Source organism: Herpailurus yagouaroundi, unplaced genomic scaffold (assembly GCF_014898765.1).
Source record: "Herpailurus yagouaroundi ecotype Mexico unplaced genomic scaffold, PumYag 189, whole genome shotgun sequence".
In the NCBI taxonomy this organism is placed as follows: domain Eukaryota; kingdom Metazoa; phylum Chordata; class Mammalia; order Carnivora; family Felidae; genus Herpailurus; species Herpailurus yagouaroundi.
This window is the reverse complement of record NW_024412420.1, coordinates 9,788,735-9,815,629: the sequence shown is the minus strand read 5'-3', so window position 1 is coordinate 9,815,629 and position 26,895 is coordinate 9,788,735. Positions and strand designations below refer to the sequence as shown.

At 42.0% G+C, this 26,895-nt stretch overlaps 1 protein-coding gene across 2 annotated transcripts in view; it reads left to right on the top strand.

Annotated features, from left to right (window-relative positions):
* UTP18 (UTP18 small subunit processome component) overlaps positions 1 to 22,019 on the top strand; it is a 43,089-nt gene extending 21,070 nt beyond the window's left edge. The window contains exons 10-14 of one of the 2 annotated variants that reach the window (XM_040497116.1): positions 3,837 to 3,960; positions 14,248 to 14,422; positions 19,338 to 19,480; positions 21,053 to 21,091; positions 21,867 to 22,019. In XM_040497116.1, coding sequence (XP_040353050.1) covers positions 3,837 to 3,960; positions 14,248 to 14,422; positions 19,338 to 19,480; positions 21,053 to 21,077 — 467 coding nt within the window. In that variant the 3' untranslated portion in view covers positions 21,078 to 21,091; positions 21,867 to 22,019. The remainder of the gene's footprint in view (positions 1 to 3,836; positions 3,961 to 14,247; positions 14,423 to 19,337; positions 19,481 to 21,052; positions 21,092 to 21,866) is intronic. The other variant, XM_040497117.1, reaches the window with a different exon arrangement.
* The last annotated feature ends 4,876 nt before the right edge of the window (positions 22,020 to 26,895 follow it).

Genomic DNA, 26,895 nt, shown 5'->3' with positions numbered 1-26,895 from the left:
TCTCTCCCCCTCTTTGCTTGTTTCCCCGCTTGCACTCACACGCTTGCGCACTCTCTCTCTCTCTCTCTCTCTCTCAAAATAAATAAACAAACTTAAAATAGTGAGGGGCTAACCATATTTAACCATGTTAACATGTTAGGGGAGAAGATGGGAAGAAAACGCTTATTTAAAAAATGATTCATTCTCAGACTTCCTTTCTTTTTGAAAGTTACTTACAATCATTACCCTTTTTCTTTTAACAGTACCTTTTCACTTGGATAATGTCTTGAATGTTCTTCATAATTGATTGAAAACAATTCAGAGCTCACCCTCTGACATTTCTATGGTGCAGTTGGCCAGCTGTCAGTCATCCTTGACAGACTCTAATCTTGCACTTTCCTGCTCTTCTGCCTTTCTGATCATCCTGTGCCTTTTTGGACTCTTGCTCCCTTTCCCACAGGATCTTGGGGCCATCCTAATCTCAATGTAGCTCGTGCTGCTGGGTAGGGGGAGGCATCAGGGTGGTTGTGTCAGTACTTACTCTGCAATCTCTGTGGGGCCTTTTTGCAGAATTTTTGCTACACCTCAGCTAAGAGCACTTGATAATATAGCATTAGTTTTTTTTTTTTGTTGTTTTTTTGAGGTGTAATGTGACATATAACATTAAATTAGTGAGGTGTGCAGCATAATGATTTGATATTTGTATATGTTGCAAAATGATTACCACATTGTCTGGTTATCTGTCACCACACATAGTTAATTTTTTTCTTGTGATGAGAACTTTTAAGATCTACTCTCAGCAGCTTTCAAATAGGTAGTTCTGTGTTATTAACTATAGTCACCATGCTGTAAAGTACATCTACTTGACTTACAACTGGATTAAAAAGTTTTAAAAGCTTTTTTTAAAAAAAGGATTAACATTGGCGTTAACTTTTGTTTAATTTTTGTTGTGTTTCTTTTTTCCTTTTTTTTTTTTTTTTTTTAATTTATTGTCTGATAACATGCAGTGCAGTATTAGTTTCAGGAATAGAATTCAGTGATTCATCACCTACATACAACACCTGCTCCTCATCACAACAAGTGCTCTCCTTAGTACCCAGCACCCATCTAGCCCATCCCCCAGCCACCTCCCTCTATCAACCCATAGTTCTCTGTCATTAAGAGTCTCTTGTGGTTTGTTTCCCTCTCTTCTTCCTCCCCCTTCCCATATGTTTATCTGTTTTGTTTCTTAAATTCCACATGAGTGAAATCAGATGGTATTTGTTTTTCTCCTATTGACTTATTTCACTTAGCATAGTACCCTAACTCCATTCACGTCATTGTAAATGGCAAGATTTCATTCTTTTTGATGGCTGAGTGATAGTCCAGTATGTGTGTGTATGTGTATGTATGTATATGCGCGCACACACACACACACACACCCCATATCTTTATTCATCAGTCAGTGGACATTTGGGCTCTCTCCATAGTTTGGCTATTGATAATGCTCCTATAAACATTAGGGGGTGCATGCACCCCTTCGAATCTGTATTTTTGTATCCTTTGGGTAAATACCTAATAGTACAATTGCTGGATTGTAGGGTAATTCTATTTTTAGTTTCTTGAGGAACCTCCATACTGTTTTCCAGAGTGGCCACAGCAGTTTGCATTCCCACCAACAGTGTGAGAGGGTTTCTCTTTCTCTGCATCCTTGCCAACATCTGTTGTTTCCTGCATTGTTAATTTTAGCCATTCTGACAGGCGTGAGGTGATATTTTGTGGTTTTCATTTGTATTTCCATCATGATGAGTGATGTTGAGCATGTTTTCATGTGTCTGTTAGCCATCTGGATGTCTTCTTTGGCAAGGTGTATATTCAAGTTTTCTGCCATGTTCTGTTTTTGTCCTAGAATCAAACTTTCACAAAGTTGAGTTACTCACATTTGTATTTTTTTAATCAACTGTTGTCGTAATAGATTTCATGAGAGGTAAGGAATAAATACTGGTTCAGAGTGATGTTCCTAATGTAATGGCCCGTGGATCCTGGGGGGCCAGAGTCGGGGAGAAGAGGTGGAGGGTCAGAGATACTGAAATTTGGTATGTGAATTAGGTGCAGATGTGAAGTATTTACAGAATTGGTCATGATTGTGGAGGTCTTATTTTCTATAACAAAGGTCCTATAAAAGCAGGGAGACGAGTAATCAAAAGTCCAGCTTTGGTAACATCTAGATGACCTTCCTGCCATCAGTCCCTTCTCTTCCCATTTTAGTGTGTTGCTAGCTGGGCTAATCTGTAAATGCTTTCCTTTATCGTAACATTACTATACAGGCAAACACAAAGAATTTCATGTTTGACCTTGTTCAGTGTTTCCAAATATATTTTATTACTGCTTAATCTAAACCTTTATGCCAGCCTGGAAAATCTTTGTCAAGGAAATATTTGAAACAGTGAGATTAACTGAATTCTCATTGGGAGGAGAAGAGTATAGAAAAGTGAACTTTAGCACAATATCCACAGGAAAGACAGAGATGAAATGGGTGAGTGAGGAGACACTTTTGAGATGAGTGTAGGATCATTATACAAATCTGTAAATGGGGAGCCTGGGTGGCTTAGTCAGTTGAGCATCTGACTTCCGACTTGGGTCATGATCTTGCTGTTTGTGGGTTCAAGCCCCACATCGGGCTCTCTGCTGTCAGTGCGGAGTCCGCTTTGGATCCTCTGTCCCCCTCTCCCCATGCTCCTCCCCCTCCCTCTCAAAAATAAATAAAGATTAAAAAAAAAATCTGTAAATGGGTATGAAGAAGACAGTGATCATCAGTATCGTGCTTATAGGAGAGAGAAAAAAAGAATAAGGACTGATTTTGGCAATAGTCCTTTCTTTTTATTTTTTAAAGTTTACTTATTTTTTTTAGTAATTCCTTTACCCAGTGTGGGGCTCAGAACCATGATCCCTGAGATCAAGAGTTGCATGATCTTCTGACTGAGCCAGCCAGGTGCCCCGATGGTCATTTCTATCATGAAAATATTGGTGTTCTTTTCAGGTTTAACATCCTCCTTGATCTTACCCACATTCTTCTTTCTCTAAACTATTTGTGCTTGTTGCTCACAGTTAGTGTTTCTTATCATTTAAGTGACTTGGTAATAGATACGCTGTATGTATCATAAATTATAAATTTCTTGTGGTCTGGGTCAGTTTATTTTCTGCTTTCTCTGTCATTGCCATCATCATCAGTTTGATATATTAGTCAACTTACCCTACAAATAGGTGCTCTGCCTATTGATGGATATTGGAACTTATGATAAGTATTTTGTTTTTTGTTATTTTAAGTTTTTTGCTCTAATAACTCATCTGAGTGAAATGTAGAAGTTCTGTCTGAAAGCTCAAGTCAAGCCAAGAGTTTGTGGTTTTCACTCTTAAAGATACTGTTTATTAATGGCTATTTGAGGATGCATTTTCTACATGTAGAAATGTATACAAGGAATCCTTTTAGGCCAGTTTTCTAGACCTAGGACATTTATAGGGAGTTTTTGTTTGTAGTCCCTTGTACTGTTAAAGTGGGGCTAAGAGGGGGTGCGCCTGGGTGGGTCAGTCAGTTAAGCGTCTGACTTCAGCTCAGGTCATGATCTCACAGTTCATGAGTTCGAGCCCCACATTGGGCTCTGTGCTGACAGCTTAGAGCCTGGAGCCTGCTTCAAATTCTACGTCTCCCTCTCTCTCTGCTCATCCCCTGCTCATGCTCTGTCTCTCCTTCAAAAATAAATAAAAACATTTAAAAAAAAATAAAAAAAAATAAAGTGTGGCTAAGAATGAATGGTCAGTTCACTTGACTTTCAAGTTTAAAGCAACATTAACCAAACCCTTTTGGCTCTTTCTTTCAGGCGATGGGGAAGTTTATGTTTGGGATGTGAACTCTAGAAAATGCCTTAACAGATTCGTTGATGAAGGCAGTTTATATGGATTAAGCATTGCCACATCTAGGAATGGACAGTATGTGGCTTGTGGGTAGGTAAAGAGAGGTTCTTATAACCTTAATCCCATTGTACTAATGAGAAAATATTAAAGAATTGAATATACTGCATGATGCTTAAGTGGTTTTGTTTATAAACTGTTCAGTAATAGAAAATCAGTAGACCCAGTTTTTTTTGCATTCTTAATGCAGTGTTTAGTAATGGTGGTTTACCAGCTCTTTATCAAAGAAATATAGCACTACTTTATATCATTGTAGTTTTTCTTATATTTGAAATATTCATTTGATCACATCAAGTTTTCTTGCTGTTTTAGTTTTCTTGCCATTGACAAGGATACAGAACAAGTTAAATTTGAAGATACTTAAGGCATAGTTTTTTTTTTTTTTAATTTTTTGTTTAATCTTTATTTATTTTTCAACGTTTATTTATTTTTGGGACAGAGAGAGACAGAGCATGAACGGGGGAGGGGCAGAGAGAGAGGGAGACACAGAATCGGAAACAGGCTCCAGGCTCTGAGCCATCAGCCCAGAGCCCGACGCGGGGCTCGAACTCACGGACCGCGAGATCGTGACCTGGCTGAAGTCGGACGCTTAACCGACTGCGCCACCCAGGCGCCCCTAATGTTTATTTATTTTTGAGAGAGAGAGAGCGTGTGAGCAGGGGAGGGGCAGAGAGAGAGGGAGACAAGAATGCGAAGCAGGCTCCAGGCTCCGAGCTGTCCGCACAGAGCCTGACGCGGGGCTTGAACTCACAAACTGAGAACATGACCTGAGCTGAAGTCAGACGCTCAAGCTACTGAGCCACCCAGGCGCCCCTTAAGGCATAGTTTTCTTTGTCTGGCTAGTGGTATAAAGCAAATATATGTTCCTTAGAAATACTGTTTGTTAATACTGTAGACACCTCGAAAATACTACCTAGAGCATGCTATTGTATTATCATTGGGAAAAAAAATGGTTATTACACTCGGGAAAAGATGACGCTAATTCTCCTACTTGATTCTAAAGCTGCGTGGTGGGAGGAGGCATTGGATACATCTTACCTGTGTTTCTAAATCATCTTACCTACCAAATCACTCATTAGCACCTGTAACTTTAGAGCTTCCAACAGTGGATTTTTATGACTTTCTTAGACTGGACACCACTTCAGTCAAATCCTCCCTGAGAGATGAAGCGGGTCTTACCATCTGGAAGCACAGCATATTCCCCATTCTGTTTTCACTTCATTCCCTTCAGGGTTAAAATTGGGAAACATGCCCACCACCATTTGAAAATTGGTCACCTTTGGGGCCTGGAGGAAGGGAAAGTGGGACCAGACTGTGGAGCTTGGAGACCCAGCCGAAATAAAGGCCTAGACGAAGGCCCCTCCCTGTCCTGTGTTCTCCCTAGTCACCACCCCTGTGACACCTGTAGGGAGGGCTGTCTCGGTGTGAGCCCAGCATTTGTGCAAAGTGTGTGCACTGTGGCAGCAGTCATGGTAAGCACAACTTCTGGGAATGAAGCTCCTTTAAAGCGAAGACTAGCATTGTCAAAATACTAATTTTGAGTAATTTTAAGCAGAACTGCCCAGAAATGATCTTCACTTAAATTTGTGAAGTTAGTGTTTTTCTGATCCTTGCCTTTTTTTTCTTTTCAAATTTTTATTTAAATTCTAGTTAGTTAGCGTACAGTGTAACATTGGTTTCAGGAGTAGAATTCAGTGATTGATCACTTACATACAGTGCCCAGTGCTCATCACAAGTGCCCTCCTCAGTGCCAATCACCTGTCTAGCCCATCCCCCACCCACCTCCCTCCATCAGCCCTCAGTTTGTTCTGTGTCTTTAAGAGTGTGATGGTTTAGGGCACCTGGGTGGCTTAGTTAAGCGTCTGACTCTTTATTTCGTTTCAAGTCATGATCTCACAGTTCATGATTTTGAGCCTGTGTCGGGTTCTGTGCTGGCAGTATGGAGCCCCCTTGGAATCCTTTCTCTCCCCCTTTCCCTGGGCCCCCCCCCCCCCCGGTTGCTGTCTCTCTCTCCAAAAAAAAAAAAAAGTTCCTTCATGGTTTGTTTCCCTTTCTCTTTTCCCCCCTCCCATATCTATTTTGTTTCTTAAATTCCACGTGAGTGAAATCATATGGTATTTGTGTTTCACTGATTGACTTATTTCACTTAGCATTATACACTCTAGCTCCATTCACGTCGTTGCAAATGGCAGCATTTCATTCCTTTTAATGGCTGAGTAATACTTGATTATGTATATGAATATACACACATACATGTATATACGCTACACCTATTTTTTTTTTTTTAATGTTTTGTTTTATATATAAAGAGAGCAAGTGAGAGAGTGAGCACGCAGGGGAGGGGCAGAGAGACAGGGACAGAGGATCCGAAGCAGGCTCTCTGGCTCTGCACTGACAGCAGAGAGCCCGATGCAGGGCTTGAACTTGCAAACTGTGAGATCATGACCTGACCTGTGACCTTAAGCCGAAGTCGGATGCTTAGCCAGCTGAGCCACCCAGGTGCCCCACACCACATCTTGTTAATCCATTTATCAGTTGATGGACTTTTGGGCTGTGTCCATAGTTTGGCTACTGTTGATAATGCTGCTGTAAACACTGTGGTGCATGTGCCCCTTCGAAACAGCACACCTGTATCCCGTGGATAAATGCCTAGTAGTGCAATTGCTGGGTCGTAGGGTAGTTCTGTTTTTTAACTTTCTGAAGAACCTCCATACTGTTCTCCAGAGTTTGCCTCTCTTTTTTGAATCACTTTCATTATTTTATTCATTGGGCCCTTTGAAGGACCCAAATAGGAAAAATCTAATACTAGTTTAAACTGATTTGAGTTGCCCTCAGTGTAATGGAACTCTGATGTGCTTGGTCCAAGAACATAATTAGGTTGTTATTGTTATACTTGTAAAGCAGGGCCTTAATCTTAGAAGAATTTCTGGAGTTATTAGGGAGGTTGGGGAAGAGTTACTGGTGGTGGAGAAGCCAGAGGCAGGAGAGGCAGAGCCCCACTGGTGAGGTGTTGGCTCCCTTTCTCTCCTTTTCTCCTCCCCTTTCTTCCCGTCTCTCTGCCTCTCTTCTCTCTCTGCCCTCTCCCGCCCTCTCCCTCCTCCTGCTATTACTGGTGTGAAACTCCTCTGTCTTGGCTCCTGCTGTTAGGAATTAACTCCTTTGATCTAAAAACTCCTCTGTTTGTATCTGTTAATTCTTCTCATTCAGTGTCCTGACAGAAAGTAGATGCTTTCTTTGCTTTGCAGTTTTGCTCTGACAGAGCAGTAGGAAAGCTGAGTATGCTGTAAATAGAGATCTCTTTTCACTTATATTACTGTTTTTTATGGCATCTGTTCCTGTAAGGAATGCTATATACTTTTAGAAAATTTGATGTTAATTCACACAACATCATTGTTAGAATGTACTTGGGAGATCTCTGGACTGTCCTTCATTCTATAGACAGGGACTGATGCTCTGAAGCGTTCTGTCAGAGACCACTGAAAACATGGACAAGAGTGGGGTCTGGAGGCTTGTGGTCTTACTTTTTCAGGTGCAGTGCCTCTCTCACTCCACTGGGTGGAATCTGTGGTCAAATCGTACCTTTGCTGCATCTTCTGTAAATGCAGTAGTGTTCTGTGACTTCCTAGCTGGTCTGGAAGTCCATCAGTAAAAAAAAGAAATAGACATATGAACGTCCACTATGTACAAAGCACTGTATATTGAAGAATGGGAAAGAGGTGTGACAGCCCTTTGTGTGCAGAGGCCCTTATGACCTCACCAAATTCAAATGACCTCATAATGTGACTTGGAGAATCTCCTTTGTTTTATTTTATTTTCTGTGCTTACCATGAGGAGATTGCCAATGTCTCCTGTTGCAGCTGTGGCACAGATCGCTAGCTTAGGCTCCTGCCTTTACTTGGGGTGCAAGCTACAAACCACTTTGGGGTCTTTGCATTTTGAGAATTTTAGGCGAACGCTATAGAAATATGTACTTTTGTATTTTCAGATAAAAGTCCTATCAGGTGATTAGAGATTTGTTCATTCTACTCTTCATCAACTTCTTATAAGTATACAAAATTGTCTTTTTATTATGGTTCCCATTTAAATAATTTCAAACTTTGAATAAAAAGATCGAGCACAAGCAGGAGAGGGAGAGAGAGAGAATCCCCAGCAGGCTCCATGCTATCAGCACACAGCCCAACATGGGGCTTGAACTCATAGACCATGAGGTCATGACCTCATGAAATCAAGAGTCAGATGCTTAACCAACTGAGCCCCCCAGGGGCCCCTTACTTGCAAATGTTTTCCCAGCATTTACCATGTGCCAAGAACTGTTGTTTTTCATAGGTAATTATACACGTGTGTATGTGTGTGTATGTTAACTATACACATATTATGTGTGTGTGCATATATTTTTCATACGTAAACTATTTCTCATTTTCTACTTCACAGTATAGGTCCTACTGTCGCCACTTGACAGGTGGAGAAGGGCGAGGTACTGTGAGTTAAATTACTTGGTTAAGGTCACACAAATAGTAAGTGGTAGAGCCAACATTACAACCCACATCTGGCTACAAAGCCTGAGCTCTTAACCATGCTGCTGCCTTTTTTTAAAGGTGTACCTCTCTATATGTTCATATTTTTAAATATATGAAGGTACAGTTACTAGGAGTTCTGCTAATTAAGAAATCTCACAAGAAGAACATTTATAGTCCAGTTTGTCTTGTGTATGAATCCTTTTGTGCCAATATATAATCCCTTTGGAAAGTCGGCTTCAACCATTCGGTGCTTCAGCTTTTACATAGCTTTATCTTTTATCTCTTTAAGTCTCTAAATGACCTTGGCTTGCTATTTCTCCTACTTAAATCTGGATTTTAAACCCTTAGCTTAAGACTTGCTTCAGGATTTTTGTGATTTCAGTAACCTCTCTGGGTTTGAAGAATGTGGGAGCTAGTCTTCTGTAACTTAAAGCTAAATAAACAAAAGTTTTTCTTTCATCTTTGTATGGTAGTCTGATCCTGCATGTCCATCATGGTAGCCACTAGCCACATGTGGCTAGTTCAATTTAAATTAATTAAAATAAAAATTTGTTCCTTTGTGACGCCAGCCACATTTTAAGTGTTCAGGAGCTGTGTGCATCTAGTGACTTCCATCTAGGACAGTGCAGATACAGAGCATTCACACCGTCACAGAAAGGTGTAGACAGTACGAGTCCAATCTAGTCATTTGATCGGTAAGGAAACTGAGGCCTAAGAGTTGGGTAATTTTAGTTTTGTTTATTGGTTGTTACTCATTAAACTGATTATTGGTAGAGCTGGATCTGGAACGCAGCTCGTCTGGTTCTCAGTTCACTGTTCTTTGCACGCTGCCAGTCCCCAGATATTTGTATTTTATATTTAAAAAATACTGGATAATTCAGGACTCCAGAAAAATATGAAATTCATTAGGTTTTAGGGCCTGGAGTTAATAGTTCTTTTATTTTAACATTCCCATTGAACATATGAAGTGGGTTTCATTTTACTTCATCTAGAGAATCTTCAAGCCATAGATGTTTTACAATGTGAGGAAAACCTGTTTTATTCGGTGATGTGTTTCTGCCTTGGTTTTCTCATTTATAAAAACATTTACCATTTAGCTAGGGATTGTGAAGTAGTTAGTGGTCCCATGGTGGGGACACATGTATCCATGTACATCATGAGTCATCATGAGGTCTGCAGTTGAGATGGTATTTCTTAAGAGTGTAAGGAATACGGGTGCTTGGTAGGCTTAGTTGTTAAGCGTCTGACTTTGGCTCAGGTCATGATCTCATGGTTCATGAGTTTGAGTCCCACATTGGGTGAGCTCAAGCCCTGCTTCTCTCTCTCTCTCTCTCTCTCTCTGCCCCTTATTCACTTGCGCTTTCTCTCTCTCTCTCTGTCTCTCAAAAAATAAAAGACTGTAAGGAATGGTGAGGGCTGTTGTAAGGGCCATCAGGAGAGGTGTCATTGTAGGTATTGGCACTCCAGCTAAGCACTTGAGGGCCAGATAGGGTTCAGAGAAAGGCACGGCAGGAAGTAGAAAGGAAGGGTGTGGAGGTGAGAAAGTTCCGGTTTGGATTCTGAGTGGAGTGCAGATGGATGACTCCTGTGGGCTTAGGCCACAAAGGAAAGCAAGAAGGGGACAACTTTTACCCTGTGTCGAAGAGTGTGGACATTATATTGAGTGGAAAGAGCAACCACCAAGGGTTTTTCCATAGAGGAGAATTGTGGTCACATCTGAATTTTAGGGTTTGAAGTAGATAATTCCCATTACAGCCTTTAGGGGGCAGCAGAGGTACAGGGAGCCTTGAAGTCATTGACATAACCTGGGTGGGGCCATCACTGGGGACAGTGGGAGTGGGAATATGGGAGAGACAGGAAGTGATGTTTGTGATGTATGTCATAGCTGCTTAGAAAATTGGGGTGGGAGAGAAGCAGTGACACTCTCAGGCTGCAGGCCTGAGTGGCCAGAAGAGTGGACTTGTCACTGTATGAAGAGAAGGAGGAGTGGTGTTGGGAGAGGTGCATTCATGTCTACAGGCAGGTAGAAGTGTGGTGTGGCATAAAGATGCTGATTTGGACGTGATAGGAGATGGGTGGCCCGTGGCCATAAATAAGGTGAGTGACACATTAGAGGCAGGTGGCAAAGAGAACCTTGGGGTAAGAGTCCGTGGAGAAAGGGTAACTGAGAATGAGACTAAAATCGGTAGAGTTCAGTCTTAGAGAATTCAACAGAGGAGAGCATTTGAGTTCTGTGTTCAACCTGTTTGCTTTAAGTTCTGTAGGACATCCTTGGCTAAGGTGTCCCCCTAGTTGTGACCATTAAACTGTCTCCAGACATTGCCAAATGTCCCCCCAGGGGCAGAACTGTTCCTGGTTGATAACTACGGTTCTACCTTACGATATCTTCTTGTTCATAATATTAATTTATTTGTGGCCCCTGTGTGCCCTTTCTATATGTCTTTTTTTTTCTTTAATATTTATTTAGTTTTAAGAGAGAGAGCAGGGGAGAAGCAGAGAGAGAGAGAGAGAGAGAGAGAGGGACAGAGGATCCGAAGCGGGCTCTGTGCTGACGGCAGAGAACCTGACGTGGGGCTCGAACTCATGAACCTTGAGACCATGACCTGAGCCGAAGTCAGACGCTTAACCGACTGATCCACCCAGGCGCCTCTCTGTGTCTTTTAGCTTTGACACCAACTACCACTACCACGACCACCATCCCAGTCCTAATTCATAAGACAAACATTGATCTGGCTAATTGCCACCATTCCTGTTTGTGGAGATTTTTGTGGGCCAGGACTCTGTGGTTGCTGATCTGCTAATGGGTTTACTGTCCCTGATTCAGGAACTTGCTTCTGCTATGGTTGTGTGTGACTTGCCAGTCAGCTATGGTTGTGGGTGGAAGGATAATTATCAGGTCTGTTTCTTTAGTTACGAGTTCGGGGGTAAGCTAGTAAGCATGCTTATTTCTCTGTTTGTTCCTGTTCTCCTCCTTATCTGTGATACCTTGTTGTTACCTTGTTGTTCTGTTCTGTTTTGTTTTTTCACTTCATGTCTGCCTTCCCCAGCCTAAGTCCTTTGTCTTCCACAAAACTTCATTTGGCTGCAGCTTCACCTCATGCTGATTTTTCCTTTCTTCGAGGTTCTGGGTCACATATAGAGCTTAGTGTGCTGTGTTATATCCTCTTGTATTTCTGGCTATTTTATGCACATATATTTTTTTCTGGGATAAATTCCTTTTGATATTCTGTATTCCTGTATTGCATACTGTTGGACACACAGTTCTCATTCAGTAAATACCACCCACTCTCAGTGGCATATTAGAAATAGTTATGGTCTTTGAGCAGAAATACCACTATAAGTAAGTTTCCATACATCAAAATGGTTAACGTGTGCCAGTTTTGTTCCATCAATTTAAGCAATAGTCAAATAAGAATGAATAGGCATTGTATAAGGAGCCTCTGATGTTCATGATGGTAAGATTTGATCTAAAGTTGATATTTAGAAGAGAGCCGTATGGATTATAACTTTTTGTCCTTAATTAAGATGGATTTAGCTGTAAATTAGTCTTCAGCAAGATAAGAGATTTGGTGTAAAATAAGTACAGTGAATAGACATTTTGATCCCAGTCAAAAATACAAATAAGGAGTCGGGGCGCCTGGGTGGCGCAGTCGGTTAAGCGTCCGACTTCAGTCAGGTCACGATCTCGCGGTCCGTGAGTTCGAGCCCCGCGTCGGGCTCTGGGCTGATGGCTCAGAGCCTGGAGCCTGTTTCCGATTCTGTGTCTCCCTCTCTCTCTGCCCCTCGCCCGTTCATGCTCTGTCTCTCTCTGTCCCAAAAATAAATAAACGTTGAAAAAAAAAATTTAAAAAAAATACAAATAAGGAGAAGAGGAAATTTGTCTTAGTTTGGGTTGCCATTGTAAAGACCCCCATAGACTAGGCAGCAGAAATTTATTTCTTCTATTCCTGGGGACGGGGAGTCTAAGGTCACGGTACCACTGTCACTGGGTTCTGGTGAAGACCCTGTCCCAGGTTGCAGATTGTCGACTTCTTGTTGTGTCCTCGCATGGAAAGAGGGAGAGAGCCTCTGGGGTCTCTCTTATGAGGGCTCTGATCCCATTCATGAGGGCTTCACCGACATGCCCTAATTGCCTCCCTCAGGCCCCACCTCCTAATAAAATAAAGTTTCATCATAGGAATTTTGGTGGGGCACAAATATTCAGTCCATAACAAAATTAAATCAAGGATGTATGTGGTGTCTCTTGAGTGGTTAGTATGGACTACACGCGGTTAGCTCTACCGAAAGCGTTCTTAGGATCAAGTGAGAAAATGTGTATGTAAGGAATTTGAAGACTCGAAAGCACTACCATACTGTTTGTGTGGTTGGCTGTCGTTTCAGGCTACAGAAAGTGTGTGAACTGAATTGGTCTTGTTCATGCATCGTATCTGGTTCAGTGTAGGCAGTCGGGTGCACGTCTGATAGGAATGAGAACACGCTTCGTGGAATGCGTGTGTGTCACTCTTGTGACTTAATGTGTCACTCTTGTGATTTAATGCATCTTTCGAGTTTGTGTTGCATTTGCTGATAAAGTTTGAATTAAGTATCTACGTATTGCAAGTCCTTTATCCTTGTTCCTTATAAGTGGTGCCCATAGCAGGAGGTAGTCTGAACACTGAGGTCAAAACTTTTCCTGAAAGTTCTTGTCTCGGAGTGCCTCGGTGGCTCACTTGGTCAAGTGTCCAGCTCTTGATTTCGGCTCAGGTCATGATGTTACAGTTCGTGAGTTTGAGCCCTGAGTCAGGCTCTGCGCTGACAGTACGGAGCATGCTTGGGATTCTCTCTCCCCCTCTCTCTGCCCCTGTCCGGCTCTTGTTCTCTCTCACGCTTGCTCTCCAAAGCAAATAAATAAACTTTTTAAAAAAAGTCTTAAAAAAAAAAAGTTCTTGTCTGTGAAATGATTCTGTTAATGGTAAGGTTGTCAGGATTTACTTTTTTTATAAATTTTTTTTTTAACATTTATTTATTTTTGAGAGACAGAGGCAGAGCATGAGCAGGGGAGGGGGAGAGAGAGAGAGAGAGATACAGATTCTGAAGCAGGCTCCAGGCTCTGAGCTGTTTGTTAGCACAGAGCCCGACACGAGGTTCAAATTCACAAACTGCAAGACCATGACCTGAGCCGAAGTCGGGCGCTCAACAGACTGAGCCACCCAGGCACCCCGTCAGGATTTACTTTTTAGGAGTATTGGGTGTAATTTGTTGCTGGTAAATATTTCTGTAAACTCAGAGTGCACATATTCCCGGGAGAGTAGAACGAAGAGACCTGCTGTTACAGCTGCTACTCGGCCGTTTTGACGGTTCCCACAAATATGATAGAAGGAAAAAGAAGAGGCGCTCTAAATAGGGGAAGGACAGCTCTCAGGCACACTTTCGCATGTTAGGTTGGCCATACACAAGGTGGGAGTGGCAGGCTTGGTCTCTCTTGTTCACCTCTGCACTTACTTCTGGTGCCTGGCCTAAAGGTGACATTCAGTGAGTATTTATTGAAGGAATGAATAATGGAGAGTCTGTGCTTTCTTGGGTTTTCTAGCTCGTAGTTGAAAAACTGTCAGACTTAACAAGAGTTTAGGAAGACTGCAGTAGAACCGGTAGAATGTGTCTAGTTTTTGCCTGGGATGTACTCTTCAGCCCTGGTCCCTTTGTAACACAAGACCATACGATTCCTGCAAAAACCAGTTTGTGTGGTTCAATCTGTATTGATTTAGGTTGTGAAAGCCCTTCTGCTTGTTTCTTTAATCTGTTGTATTCCCTTTTCTCTTTGCAGTTCTAATTGTGGAGTGGTAAACATATACAATCAAGATTCTTGTCTCCAAGAAACAAACCCAAAGCCGATAAAAGCTATAATGAACTTGGTTACAGGCGTTACTTCTCTGACCTTCAATCCTACTACAGAAATCTTGGCAGTTGCTTCAGAAGAAATGAAAGAAGCAGTCAGATTGGTAATATGTTTTTACCTTTAAAAACATTATTGATAATCTTAAAATGTAAGTTGAAGGCATGGAAGGATGGGAGGAAAGGGGAGTGTTGGGTTATTTTAAAAAGAGTAGCTTCTTTTGATGTAGACATTACTAGTATTGTGGCTTTTGAGTGTGGTTGTAGAAATGATGCACAGTAGCCACCAAATTTGTACTAAGGAACGTATTTAAGGCAAATTCTTCATGTTTCTACAGTTTTCTTTCCTATCTCTGCTTTTTAAAGTGTGATTTTCTTAGATTTTGAAAATAAACTGAGCTTGAAAATAAATTATGTAAAAAGATTGCAATTTAAAGGGCTCAGTACTACTTGTGAATATGCCTCTGTGCCAGGAGTCCCCAGGACCTTCTCCAGGTTTGGTGATTTACTAGGACTCCCAGAACTCCATATATGGTCTTATTCACAGTGAAGAGTTATTACGGGGAAAGGATACACAGCGAAACCAGCCAAGGGAAGGGTGCATGGGGCAGTCTGGAGGAATCCAGGCACAGACTTCCAAGAGTCCTCTCTTAGTGGAGTCACACACGACATGTTTAATTCCTCTGACAAGTTGTGACCACATGTGTTTGGTGTTTTCTTCCAGGAAGTCCCTCATTAGGGACTTCGTGCCCAAGGATTTTATTGCTGGTTGATCACGTAGCTACACTCTGCCTAGCATGTACCCAGATTCTAGGCTCCCAGAAGGAAAGACAGGTGTTGAGCAGAAACCGCATTATACAAATGCTTGAGGCCTGGTGAGCCATCCTTATCATTTAGGGAAAATGTCACATCAGTGTAGGGAAACTGTTTACCAGTCAAGTTCCCAGACATGATCTAAGAGCCGTCCGTGCGAGCATGCCTTCCTGAGGATAGCAGCCTCGGGTCTGTGTTAACTCTTTTCTGCCCCACCTCAGAGCCCATTTTAAATGTCATCGCGTCTCTGTGAAGTTTCCTACTCTTCAGGCAGAACCAGTTTCTTTATTCATTTCACAGTTATTTGCTCTAGGCCCCAGGTAGACAGATGGCACAGAGCTTTGAATGGCAGCACTGGCTTGTGTTGTTACGTGTATGCTATCGCATTATAAGCACTTTACAGAAACTATTATTTTTACCTTGTTGACTTAGCAAAGCTTCGACCAAGTGTAACAGCGTATAGTTTCCAAAGATTTATAAAGACTTCTCACAAAAATGTTGAGCCAAATAACAGTCCTCAGAGGATTAACTCCCCCAAAGTCAGCAGCTAGTAAAGGGCAGAACTGTACTTCTGGATTCTCCGTTCTTCGTAGAACTTTCGTGGTTTTCCATCTGAAATCCTCTGACCCCTAGAATGTGTGCAGAACTTGAGATGGCAAGTGGGGCAAGGAGGAGGCCAAGCTCTGCCTGTATCACATAGAGCAGCTCTGCTCTGATCTGTTCTGTGTATTGGCATTCTGCGTAAGATTTTCTTGGAAGGAAGAAAGAATTCTGTTGGAAAAGAGTGAAAAAATACAGCACTGTGTTTTATTGCCTCTGTGTCGAATGAATTGTTGGATAAATGAGAAGGTTCTAATTCAAGTCAGCTTTAAAATCCCCACTCCTCTAATGGGAGTGGTGGACTAGCACACATTAACCTTTTATCATTTTAATGGTAGTAAATTGTTTTTAGAAAACCATGGGATCTATCTCCTGTTGACATAATCTATTCTGCAAGACGCCTAGTAGTTAGTTCTGCCTAGTTTGCTTCAGTGATCATGGCAACATTTAGGGTTCTTTACTGTGGCAAAATCACACAAGGAATTCATTAGTAACAGCCAAATCCCATTTTTTAAATGGTAGTCAACCATAATATCTAATGGAAAGTAGCCAGGCATAGCAGCTTCAGAATGCCTCGGTGAAACAGCGTTAGTATCATTAAATGCAGTCTCTTATAGTGATCCAAACAGTTCTGTTATCCCAGCACAAAGCAGTGAATATAAATCTAAGCCATTGCACCAGTAAGAGACACAGAAGTTAAATTGTTATTGCATCTACAATCTTTGATGTAGTAGAAAGTTGTGGAACTGGTTATCCATTAAATTAAGGATGAGTGAGCTTTTCACTTGTTGAATTTTGTTACCGGGGCCCTTAAATGTGATGACAGAAATAGTGTTGGAGGTAAAGGGAACTTTCTGAGGTAAAGAGGTTGGGTTTTTATGGGCTTTTTCTTCATTAACAGTTCACCTATAGTTTTGGATACAAGGGCCATAAAGAGAGGTTAGAACACAGCTGACGTCTAAGCATGTGGGTGGGAGCCATTGGTCTGAGAAGAAAGTGCTAATGCAGTGAGAGAGTCTACTGGGGGACCTCACAGATACATACATGTGAGTCTCTTAGGAGACTGTTGTAAACGTGGTTTTGCTCCTGAGAATCAAGTCAATACAAGAGATAAAATATAAAAATACATTGTTGACAGGTTGGTGTTTGTCCTCCATTGGAAAAACACACGGTCCTCTTGTGTGAAGTCATGGCCACTGTATACGGTTGTGTAGGCTTTTTGTTGCCTGAGGGCACCGCATCTAAGGCGACACCGTTTACATCTTAAACTTTATTAAGAGTGTGTGTTTACCATAGTATTTCTGGCACTCTCTTCTCTTTACTTAGCTACAAAAATTAACAGCTCCCGTCTGGTGGAAATGAGCTTTAAAAAATTGATATGTGTCTTGTGCCCCAATTTTTGCCCCACAGTGAGCTCCCTGTTTGTAATAACGAGTTGACTTAAGTATGAAGTTACATTGAATCCAAATTAGGAGACTGTTTTTTCCAATTTAGGTTAGAAAATAAAAAGCATGATTTAATATAATTATCTTTAAGAAGTCATTCAAATACAATGGAATACTACCTGGCAATGAGAAGGAATGAAATCATGCCATTTGCAGCAATGTGGATGGAACTGGAGGGTATTCTGCTGAGTGAAATAAGTCAGTCAGAGAAAAACAGATATCCTGTGTTTTCACTCATATGTGGATCTTGAGAAACTTAACAGAAGATCATGGGGGAAGGGAAGGGGAAAAATAGTTACAAACAGAGAGGGAGGGAGGCAAACGGTAAGAGACTCTTCAATACAGAGAACAAACTGAGGGTTGATGGAGGGGGAGAGCAGAAAGCGGGTGATGGGCACTGAGGAGGGCACTTGTTGGGATGAGTGCTGGCTGTTGTATGTAAGCCAATTTGACAATGAATTATATTTAAAAAAAAGTCATTGAAGTAGAAAGGTTGGTTCTGGTGTATTTTATTTTGGAAGAGTCACAAAATACTTCAAAGTCCTGCCAGCAAAGTTAATGAGCAAGTGTCTGGAGCACGGTTTAAAAGTACCAGGTGACACATAGGATGGAGACCAAAGTTAGGTATAGGACAGTTCTGTTCTTGGCGCTCATAGGAAGTAGTTACTTCCTGATTTGCTCCTGTGATGCCTTGGATCACCTGATCAAAGTTGGTGCGTGCCTAGAGGATGCACACTTACAGTGGCCTAAGCAAAATGCAATTGAGAAGCCAGACCACTTTTCAAAAATGCATGTAATTTCCACATTTCCAAACTAAGACTAAAAAGATTTTGCAATGTTCATATTGTGGCTCCTCTCCTAAAATAACTAGTCTGCTTTAAGTTGTTGTTGTTCTTTTTAAATATATTTTTCAAGGAACCTGTATAAAGAGTGGTGTTTAAGAAGTTTACAAGTTCGGATCAAGTCTGCCAGCGTCTTAGCTTTAATGGGTCAAGACCACTTCTCATTAGCACTAATGCCTGTGCATTGATGCCGTGCTGTGCAGGCAGAACCTGGTTCCTGGGAAAGTTGAGAATAATTGAAATTGCTTGGAGATCCACAGTAAGCTTTATTTTCTTGACAAAATGGTCAATAGGTATATACCAGAAGGAATAGGGCCTAATAAGTGACTCCCTGAAACCTGTTCCACAGACAGATGTGTATATCACTGGGTTTTACCTGGGGCTCGTCTACGAAATCACCTTGTTTGGACGGTTTAAAGCCTCATTTAAAAGTGTGGAGGATGACAGACTGCCAAAGGGAAACAGCTGAGTGAGGGCTCTCCACACATACTGGGACACTAAGGTCCTCTATTTGTTGGAAGAGCTGGAGAATCTTTGAAAGTGAGAGTTGTTAAAATCCTAGTGTACTTTGGGTAACTGCTTCCATGCTGGGGTTTTATTTACCCACAAATCGAGTGAGGACTGGTTGCATCGATCTTGGACTTGGCTTATTTTCCCCAACAGTGGAGTCTCTTGGAGAAAGAGACAGTGCCCCTCCTCATGTTTAGGCCTGGTGGCGAGCGTTTCACCTCTCTTTAAATCAGAACACAGTTTTCACTTGACAAACCAGGTTTCCATGATTTTGTCTTCCTTGAGAGGAGATTGAAAAAGACAGAGAATATATCATAAAGCAGAAAAGTAAAGTATGGGAAGGAGATTATATGATACTGGAAGAGTTCGTATGACTTTGCTGGGCTTCAGTTATATAAAATCAGACTCTTTGTAACATTTAAAGTATCTGTTCCCTGTGACCAAATTTGAGTATTGTTTACTGTGGTCATTAAGTTAGAGCATTATTGAGTACTGCTATTGACTTTTTATTTTAGTGTATTCATTTATTTAGTCAGCAAACATTGGAATCTGGCAGGCGCCATGCTAGATGGTGCATTAGAAGCATCAAAGAAATGCTTTCTTCTCTTCCCTCCCTTCCCTCTAGGTTAATAGCACATTGAAAACCAAATTTTAATTTCAGAACACTCTGCTCCATTATGAGAGTTGTACATCATGTGTACTACAATCAAAATGAACTTTTTGTTCCAGCAAACAGGTAGAATGAAGACTAAAATTTAAGAAAGAAGAGTTTGTAGTTGTTGTGATTTAAAGCTTCATATTATTTCCTACAGGTGCACCTTCCTTCCTGTACGGTATTTTCAAACTTCCCCGTCATTAAAAAGAAGACAGTCTCTCTTGTTCATACCATGGATTTTTCTCCCAGAAGTGGGTACTTTGCCTTGGGGAACGAAAAAGGCAAAGCCTTGATATATAGGTGGGTGTTATTTATGTTTAAACGTCAGAAATAGCCATAACGTTCTTTTGAAAGTATGAAGAGATACCCTTGTTACATTCCCAGTTCTACAGTTAACACGCAGTGTCTTAATCAACTACAATGATAAATTATTAATTGTAGAGTGTTTAGCCTGACTGTCCTCTTCATTAACAAAATGCATTTCTCTACCATAAAATGTGACTAGAAGAAAAGTTCACCTGAGGATTTATTTATTAATTAAAAATAACTTTATTTATTTATTTGGCAGTAGTCAAGGAAGAGTAGCCACTTTAGTTTTTAATTTTTTTTTTTTAAGCGTATTTATTTATTTTGAGAGAGAGCACAAGCAGGGGACGGGCACAGAGGATCCCAAGCAGACTCCACGCTGTCAGCACAGAGCCTGATGAGACTGAAACTCCCCAGCCGTGAGATCATGACCTGAGCCGAAATCAAAAGTTAGTTGCTTAACCGATTGAGCCACCCAGGCACCCCCAGCGTAGCCACTTTAATAATATTGCGGCTTTCTTGGTGCCTTATGTCTAGATGGACATTTGCTAATTCACTGCCTACTTCACTTGATATAAGTGGTTTTTTTTTTTTTTTTGGAAAAGGTGCTGCTTTCTCTGTAGCTGTGAGCTGTAAATAAGAATGTCAGCCACAGAGATGTCTAAAAGTTACATTCTGTCCAGGTTCTTTTCTGCACTCAACACACTTGGTTATAAGGCGGGAACAAATAAAATCTAACTGCACAGTTGCTAGAGATGCAGGTGACAAGGTGGCTCTTCTGGGGTTGCTGACAAGCTGGAAGCTAGTGCCTTCCGTCACAGCCCCCTGTCCCTTCTCCCTTGTGTTGGCGAATGTGTGTAGGACCCTGTGTTTATGTTTGTATGCTTTAGGGAAGGCCTGCTTTCACAGACCTGGAATCTGGTTTGAAGAAGAGGAGAAATGTAAATCAGTTTTAAGGAGATAGTTGTGAAGAGAGGTTATGGCAAAGAGTAATGGGGTCTCAAGTTCTGTTCAGAAAGGAAGATGGTTACACATTCCATCATTCCACCATTGGAATGGTTGGTACATTCCATCATTCTCACTTGCTTGCAGTCGTTTTTGGGGTGATTGTTTCAGTTTGGGTTTTCAAGAATGCAGATTCCTACTGCACTTACAAATTCTCTCCCACAACTTTGGTTTATCTAATTGAATTTTCTTTTCTGAAGTTTAAGCACCGGAGGCCATTCACATTTTATCCAGAGCATTGCTGAGTGGGGAGACTGTTTCTAGCAAGTGTGTGGGACTGACAACCTTTGTGTTGGGTGTGGCTGGTCAGGTATTTCAGAGACTCCAATTCGATGCTTTGGAGCAAGCTTGATGCTTTTAGTAAAACCTGAGGTAGTAGCTTTAGGATCCTTCAGAATGTCACATTGAGGAGTCTTAACCTAGCTGCCTGTTGAGAATGATTATGAATATATTTTTTACCCCCCCAAAATGCTTCTTCAGTGCCATTCTGTGATCTGATTGACCATACTGTGGGTAATCACAAAGTTGTTTGTTTAGATGATTTGTCTTTTACTTTTTCAGGTTGCACCATTACTCAGACTTCTAAAGAGATTATATGAAGTAAGAAAATCCTTTTTTATTGATTCTTCAGGTTTTAAGGTTACACCTGTTGCTGTCAGTTGGCAGAGGGACCACATGAGCTGACCTTTGTTTCCTTGCCCCAGGGTTGCTGTATCTTTAGATAGGGGAGCGGGATGGAAGTAGATCAGGAGCAGCGCAGTTGGACCTGAACCTTCCCTGGGAATTTTTATCCCAAATCACAACAGTCTGGTTCTCTCTTTCTGAGGTCAGATCTCTAATATACTGTTCAGTAGTGGTCATCAAAATTGTTATTACTGAACATTTAATCCACAAAGGCTAGACGTAATAGTGAGAGATGACGATCTTCACATGTAATTCTAGCTTCCATGAGCTCACACCCTCTTATTTTGTATGTGTTTCTTGAGAAATTAAAAGGGGCGTGCCCTATGGCTAGTTGGTGGAAGCTTGTCACAGAGCTAGTTAGTGGCTGGTCATTAGTTTTGCTGCCTAGTATTTAAAACAGTAAGACGTGCTTCCCTTTCCATGGCTTGATCTTTGATGTGGAAATAATAGTAGTTCTGAGGTTGAGCTTTGCAGTTGGCCTGTTCCTCACAATTGACTAAGTTGGTCTTCTCTGAGATTCTTCCATGTTGAGGAGACTGTGGGAGTGCATAACGCTTTAATGTTGAGCAAAACATCAGCCAAGAGGGGAAAGCAGTCTAGGTTTCCTGCCTGCCCAAACTGTATAGCCAGCACATGTTTGTTGATGACCAGCAGTTATAAATCAGATGTATAATTTCTTCTGTTTTCTCAGATCCAGTTGAGCCGGAAGAGAAGCCGTCTTGATCTTCCCAGAAACTTTCTGAATGTGTGATAATACATGGCTAATGATTTACTGAGCCAGCTGTATTATTTAAGTTAACAGAAACGTCTTAATAAACACATAGCAACTTTTGTTTGAAAACAAGTGTAAGTTGTTCTTCCCTTCCTACCTACACACAAGCACACTGACTTGGATGCATTTCTTTTCAGACCACACAGAGATTGGAAACACCTGTCTGCAGCCAGAAATAACACAGACAGACACTCTATTTCACAGTTTACCCTACTTAAGATTTCCCCCTTTCCCAGCATAGAGCTCTCCATGCTAAGCGAGGTTCTGATGAGCGATGGAGGTCAGTTGGCTTGAGATGAGAGCAGTGAGGGCTCATGGGATTAATTTTAAACTTGCAAGTTTTCTTGGAAAGGTGATAATGGAAATGAGATTTTCCTGGGCTTGGTACTTCAAGTGGTTGTTATTGTTATTTGCGGGAGAGGGTCACATAAGAGCCTGGTACTTGTGTCCTACTAATTAGCCACTCCATTCCCTGGAAGTATTTTTTGTCTGTCTATTCAAAAACATTTTTTGGTTTATTTATTTATTTTGAAAGAGAGTGTTTGGGGGGAGAGGCAGAGAGAGGGAGAGAGAGAATCTCAAGCAGGGTCTGCACTGTCAGCACAGAGCCCGATGTGGGCCTTGATCCCACAAACTGCAAGATCATGACCTGAGCCGAAATCAAGAGTTGGACCCTTAACCAGCTGAGCCACCCAGGCACCCCCCTCTCATGTCAATTTAAATGTTTCATTTAATTTAGGTTCCAGGGTCGACAGTTGGTTGCATAATTCAGTTGTGGCATAATCTTGCTTTAAACCAGTCCCTATGTTTCTTAGGGAAAGCAGACACTAGACCATGTATCTAAGGAGGATTCGTTATGAGAAGTATCAAGTAGGTCTGAGAGCCCTCACCCCACCTCCTTGCGGACACCTGGGAGAGTCAGGTTAGAGGAGGAAGTTCTCCCAGTGATGAAAAATGGCTCTGACTCTGCCCAAAGAATTAATAGATCCCACTTAACTCTAGTCCAGCCAACAGCTCAGTGAAGGGCATCTTCAATGTCTTCAAGGTCCCGCCAGGTCTGCTGGCGATGACCTAGAGCAGCTCGATAGGTAACTGTGTTCACGTATGCCGGCGTCTTTCTGAAAACGCCTTTTATTAAGATGGGCTGTTGCTGTGTAATTGTAGAGGCCCTTTCCTGCCCTCCCCCACCGCAACTGCTTCCATAGTAAAAATGCTGGAGTCCAGTCCTGAAACCGGTTGGCTTGTCAGGGTTGATTCTCTCCTGAAGTGCTAGAGGGCAGCATTGGGCCGTGAGTAATCAAAGGCAAGGCTCTTGACAGCCGTTTACCATCTCTCTTAGCTACCTCATTGTTTAGCTCCGATACGGATACCGAGCCTTATATGTGCTTATTTTGGATACGATTTTCAGTTCCTAAGAGTGTAAAGATTTTCAGGAATTTACCATTCTAGAGAAAATGATGGAAGTAGGAGTTGAAATTTTAACTACTTCTTAACACCTCTAGATCATTTTTATACTCTGCTAGAGACAGAGGAAAGAACTCTCTGTTCTAATCTCCAAGATAGGCAAATGTGCATTTGTTCTACAGACAGAAATGCTACCAAACCTGTGTCTTGTCTTTTAATGTTTATATCCCCTCGATGGGAGTTGGGGATTTGAGTCAGGCTCTCATTGCTTCTCATAGCAAGTGCCAAGTGAACTCCTCGAGGAGGTGAGAGCCACAGCCATGATCTCACTTACACAGTTCTTTATTGGCACTTGCTGTGATAGTGTGAATGTGGCTTATCTCTGTTCCGGGCGGGGGATGTCGTGGGCTGTGAGGTGATAGTTTGCCATCCAGAGCCTCATGGGACATAGGTTTACCCACAGTGACGACTTGTTGAAATCTGGTGCGCCTGCTCATTTCTCCCCTATCCCCACTAAGAGGGAAGTAAAGAATTACTAGCCTATCGAAATTCTTCCTGTTGTTTGAACCAACAACAGGAAGTCTTGGTAAGGTGAGAAGTCCTACGGGCATGTGTGTGTCTCCGGTGAGGACTTGGAGACCTTCATAAGTCTGCACAGAATGAAGTGACCTGCTACGGGGCTTGTGACCAGCATTTCTGGACTTTAGCTAAGGGGTGGGGTGGGGGGGCAGGATGAAAGCAAGCAAATGCCCACGGAAGGAAGTGCTTGCCCACTCTTGGAGTCAGCTAGCTCTTGGGCCTTCTTGGCATCCTGTTGACATGCATCTCCAAACTCATCTCAAAGAAAAGTCGTGTGAGACGCGAGCATGGTCTCTTCTGTTACTCTAAGGAGGAAATGGGGACTGGGGCAAGAGGTGTGGGGGAAAGGTAGAATGTGGGGTGGGAACAGCATTTCTGAGCCCCTGGCCCTGTACTTTCACCGATGTCTGTATGTACATGTAATCTCACAAAACTCTCCTGGTTCCTTTGTGAGGAAAGGAATACTTTCTTTTTACAGGAAAATAAATCGAGGGTCAGAGAGGTTGAACGTGCCAGTCCCTAACACTGTCATCCTCACAGTGACCACTGATCCTCAAGGCTGGGTGTGCACACTCTTTAACAGTAGACAGCTCATTAGACGGAAGGAATAGTACTCCTGTGCCGTGCATAAAGTATTTGTGCTACATATCATGTAGATGATTTATAAACAAAGAGGCTTACGTGGGGGTATGTGCTCAACGATTTTCTACGAAAGGGCCACTGGTTTGGAGACCCGGCCTCCTGCCACACCAAACTTGACACATCCCAAACTGCACAGGTTGCCACACCCTCCCCTCCATTCTTCCCAAACTTGGCTTTGTATTCTTTACAATGTTAATAGTTCCTCCACCATTAACCTAGTCACTTAAGCTAGGTACCTGGGACTGACTTTAAACCTGAGATTTTTCTCTACCTCTGCTTCCCACCACAAAGAGGAGTTGCCGAGTGCTTTTATTTTGCTCTCAAAAAGTCCTCCTTTTTTTTTTTTTTTTTTCTCCTATCCTGTGGCTTCTCGAGCTCTAATCTGCTCTCGCCTATTAATCCCCTGACTTGCTTCCCGATTTTCAGTTGGATGTCCACACTGCAGCCAGGATTTTTTTAAACATTTATTATGGAGGGGCGCCTGGGTGGCGCAGTCGGTTAAGCGTCCGACTTCAGCCAGGTCACGATCTCGCGGTCCGTGAGTTCGAGCCCCGCATCAGGCTCTGGGCTGACGGCTCAGAGCCTGGAGCCTGTTTCCGATTCTGTGTCTCCCTCTCTCTCTGCCCCTCCCCCGTTCATGCTCTGTCTCTCTCTGTCCCAAAAATAAATAAAAACGTTAAAAAAAAATTTTTATAAAAAAAAAAAATTTATTATGGAAAACTTCAAACATATACAGAAAGAGAGATACTAATATAATAAACTTCTTCGGAGGGATCACCCAGCTTTGGCAATAATCAGCTCCTGGAGATTTTTATGTCCCCACCCACACATTCTCTGGTTATTTGGAAGCCAAGCCAAAATGTATCACTTCATTTGTAAATATTTGAGTATATATAGAGATGTGTTTTAAAATTACCAATCTCAACATGCTACTCTTGCTTGAAACCCTTCAACGGCTCCTCTCCCAAACCCTTTCGTTGCCCCATCTATGGAAAAGGCGTAATAATAGACCTGCCTCGCAGGGCTGGTTATCAGGCTCAGAACAGTACCTGGCCCAGAGCAAGCTAGCTCTCAGTGAATGTTCGCCGCTGCCATTATAATCATTGTGACCACAGTCCTGTACAAGATGATACTCAAGCTCCTTCCCTTGGTAGAGAGGCCCGTTATCTCAGCCTCTTCCCTTCTCTCCAGCTTTCTCACTTACTTTGTGCTCCAGAAATCTTGAGCTACTTGAAATTTCCCTGAAGGAGCCAAGCTATTTTTCTTCCCCCTTCCTTTGTTCTTCTGATGCTTCTTCCTTGCCTTTTCATTTTCGGCCTTTCAAATACTGTGCATCTAGCACGACAGAGACGAACTTCTATCATAGTACCTACACCCTTTGTTGCATTTGTTTCTTTGTTTATATGCTCTTTTCATGGAAGATTTGAAGTGGCTTTCCCAAACACAGTAAAGAGAAAAAAGAGAAACGAATCAGGTTCTGGGAAAATGAAGATAAGACCGGAGAAATTAGAACCCAAATATGTAGGCCATATGTGGTTAGTAAAGTTGAACTGTAATTTTTTTTTTTTTAATTTTTAGCCTAAAAAATGCTCAAATATATTTTTTGGAAAATAATGTATTTCAAGAAGAAGCGAAAGTTGTCTTTTTCCTCCCTATCCAAGGGAGCCTCTATTAATAGTTTGATGTATATCTTCCTAGTAGGTTTTGTTTCTGTCTTTGTCATTGAATCAATTATGTGTTTACATGCGAGACACAAATCCTGAAAAACAGCGGCTTGAATCATAAGGGTATTTAACGTATTTAAGATGTCTAGAGGTGGCTGACTGCCTTCGGAATCCACTTGGTGCCTCACCGATGTCCCATCTTTGGTCAGTGTGGTTTTGGTTCTCTTTGCCTGTTTCTCATGGTTGCAGAATAGCTGCTGTATACCTCAAGTCCCACATCCTCTCACAACACGAGAGCACCCTAAGCCAGAGTGAAAGGGATGGGGGACAAACAGTCTCATTCCTGGCAGGATTCTTCCTTTTGATCAAAGGAGAAAGTTTCTCCCAGAAGTCTCCCTGCAGACTTTCCCTAATGTTTCCTTGGCAGAACTGGGTCACAGGCCTCCAGACCACTGTCAAAAAGGAGGAATTTTCCATAAAACTGTTCATGCTTCATCCCAGGGGCTGGCAGTGGGGCCTGCTGTCTCTGAGCACATAGCTATATGCCTGTTGCTTGGAAAAAAACAAAAACAAAAACAAAACTCTAGGCATTCTGTTTGCAAGAGGAAGCAGAAGTAGGGAATGACTTTTGGGAGAAAAACAGCGCTTGCCACAGGTAC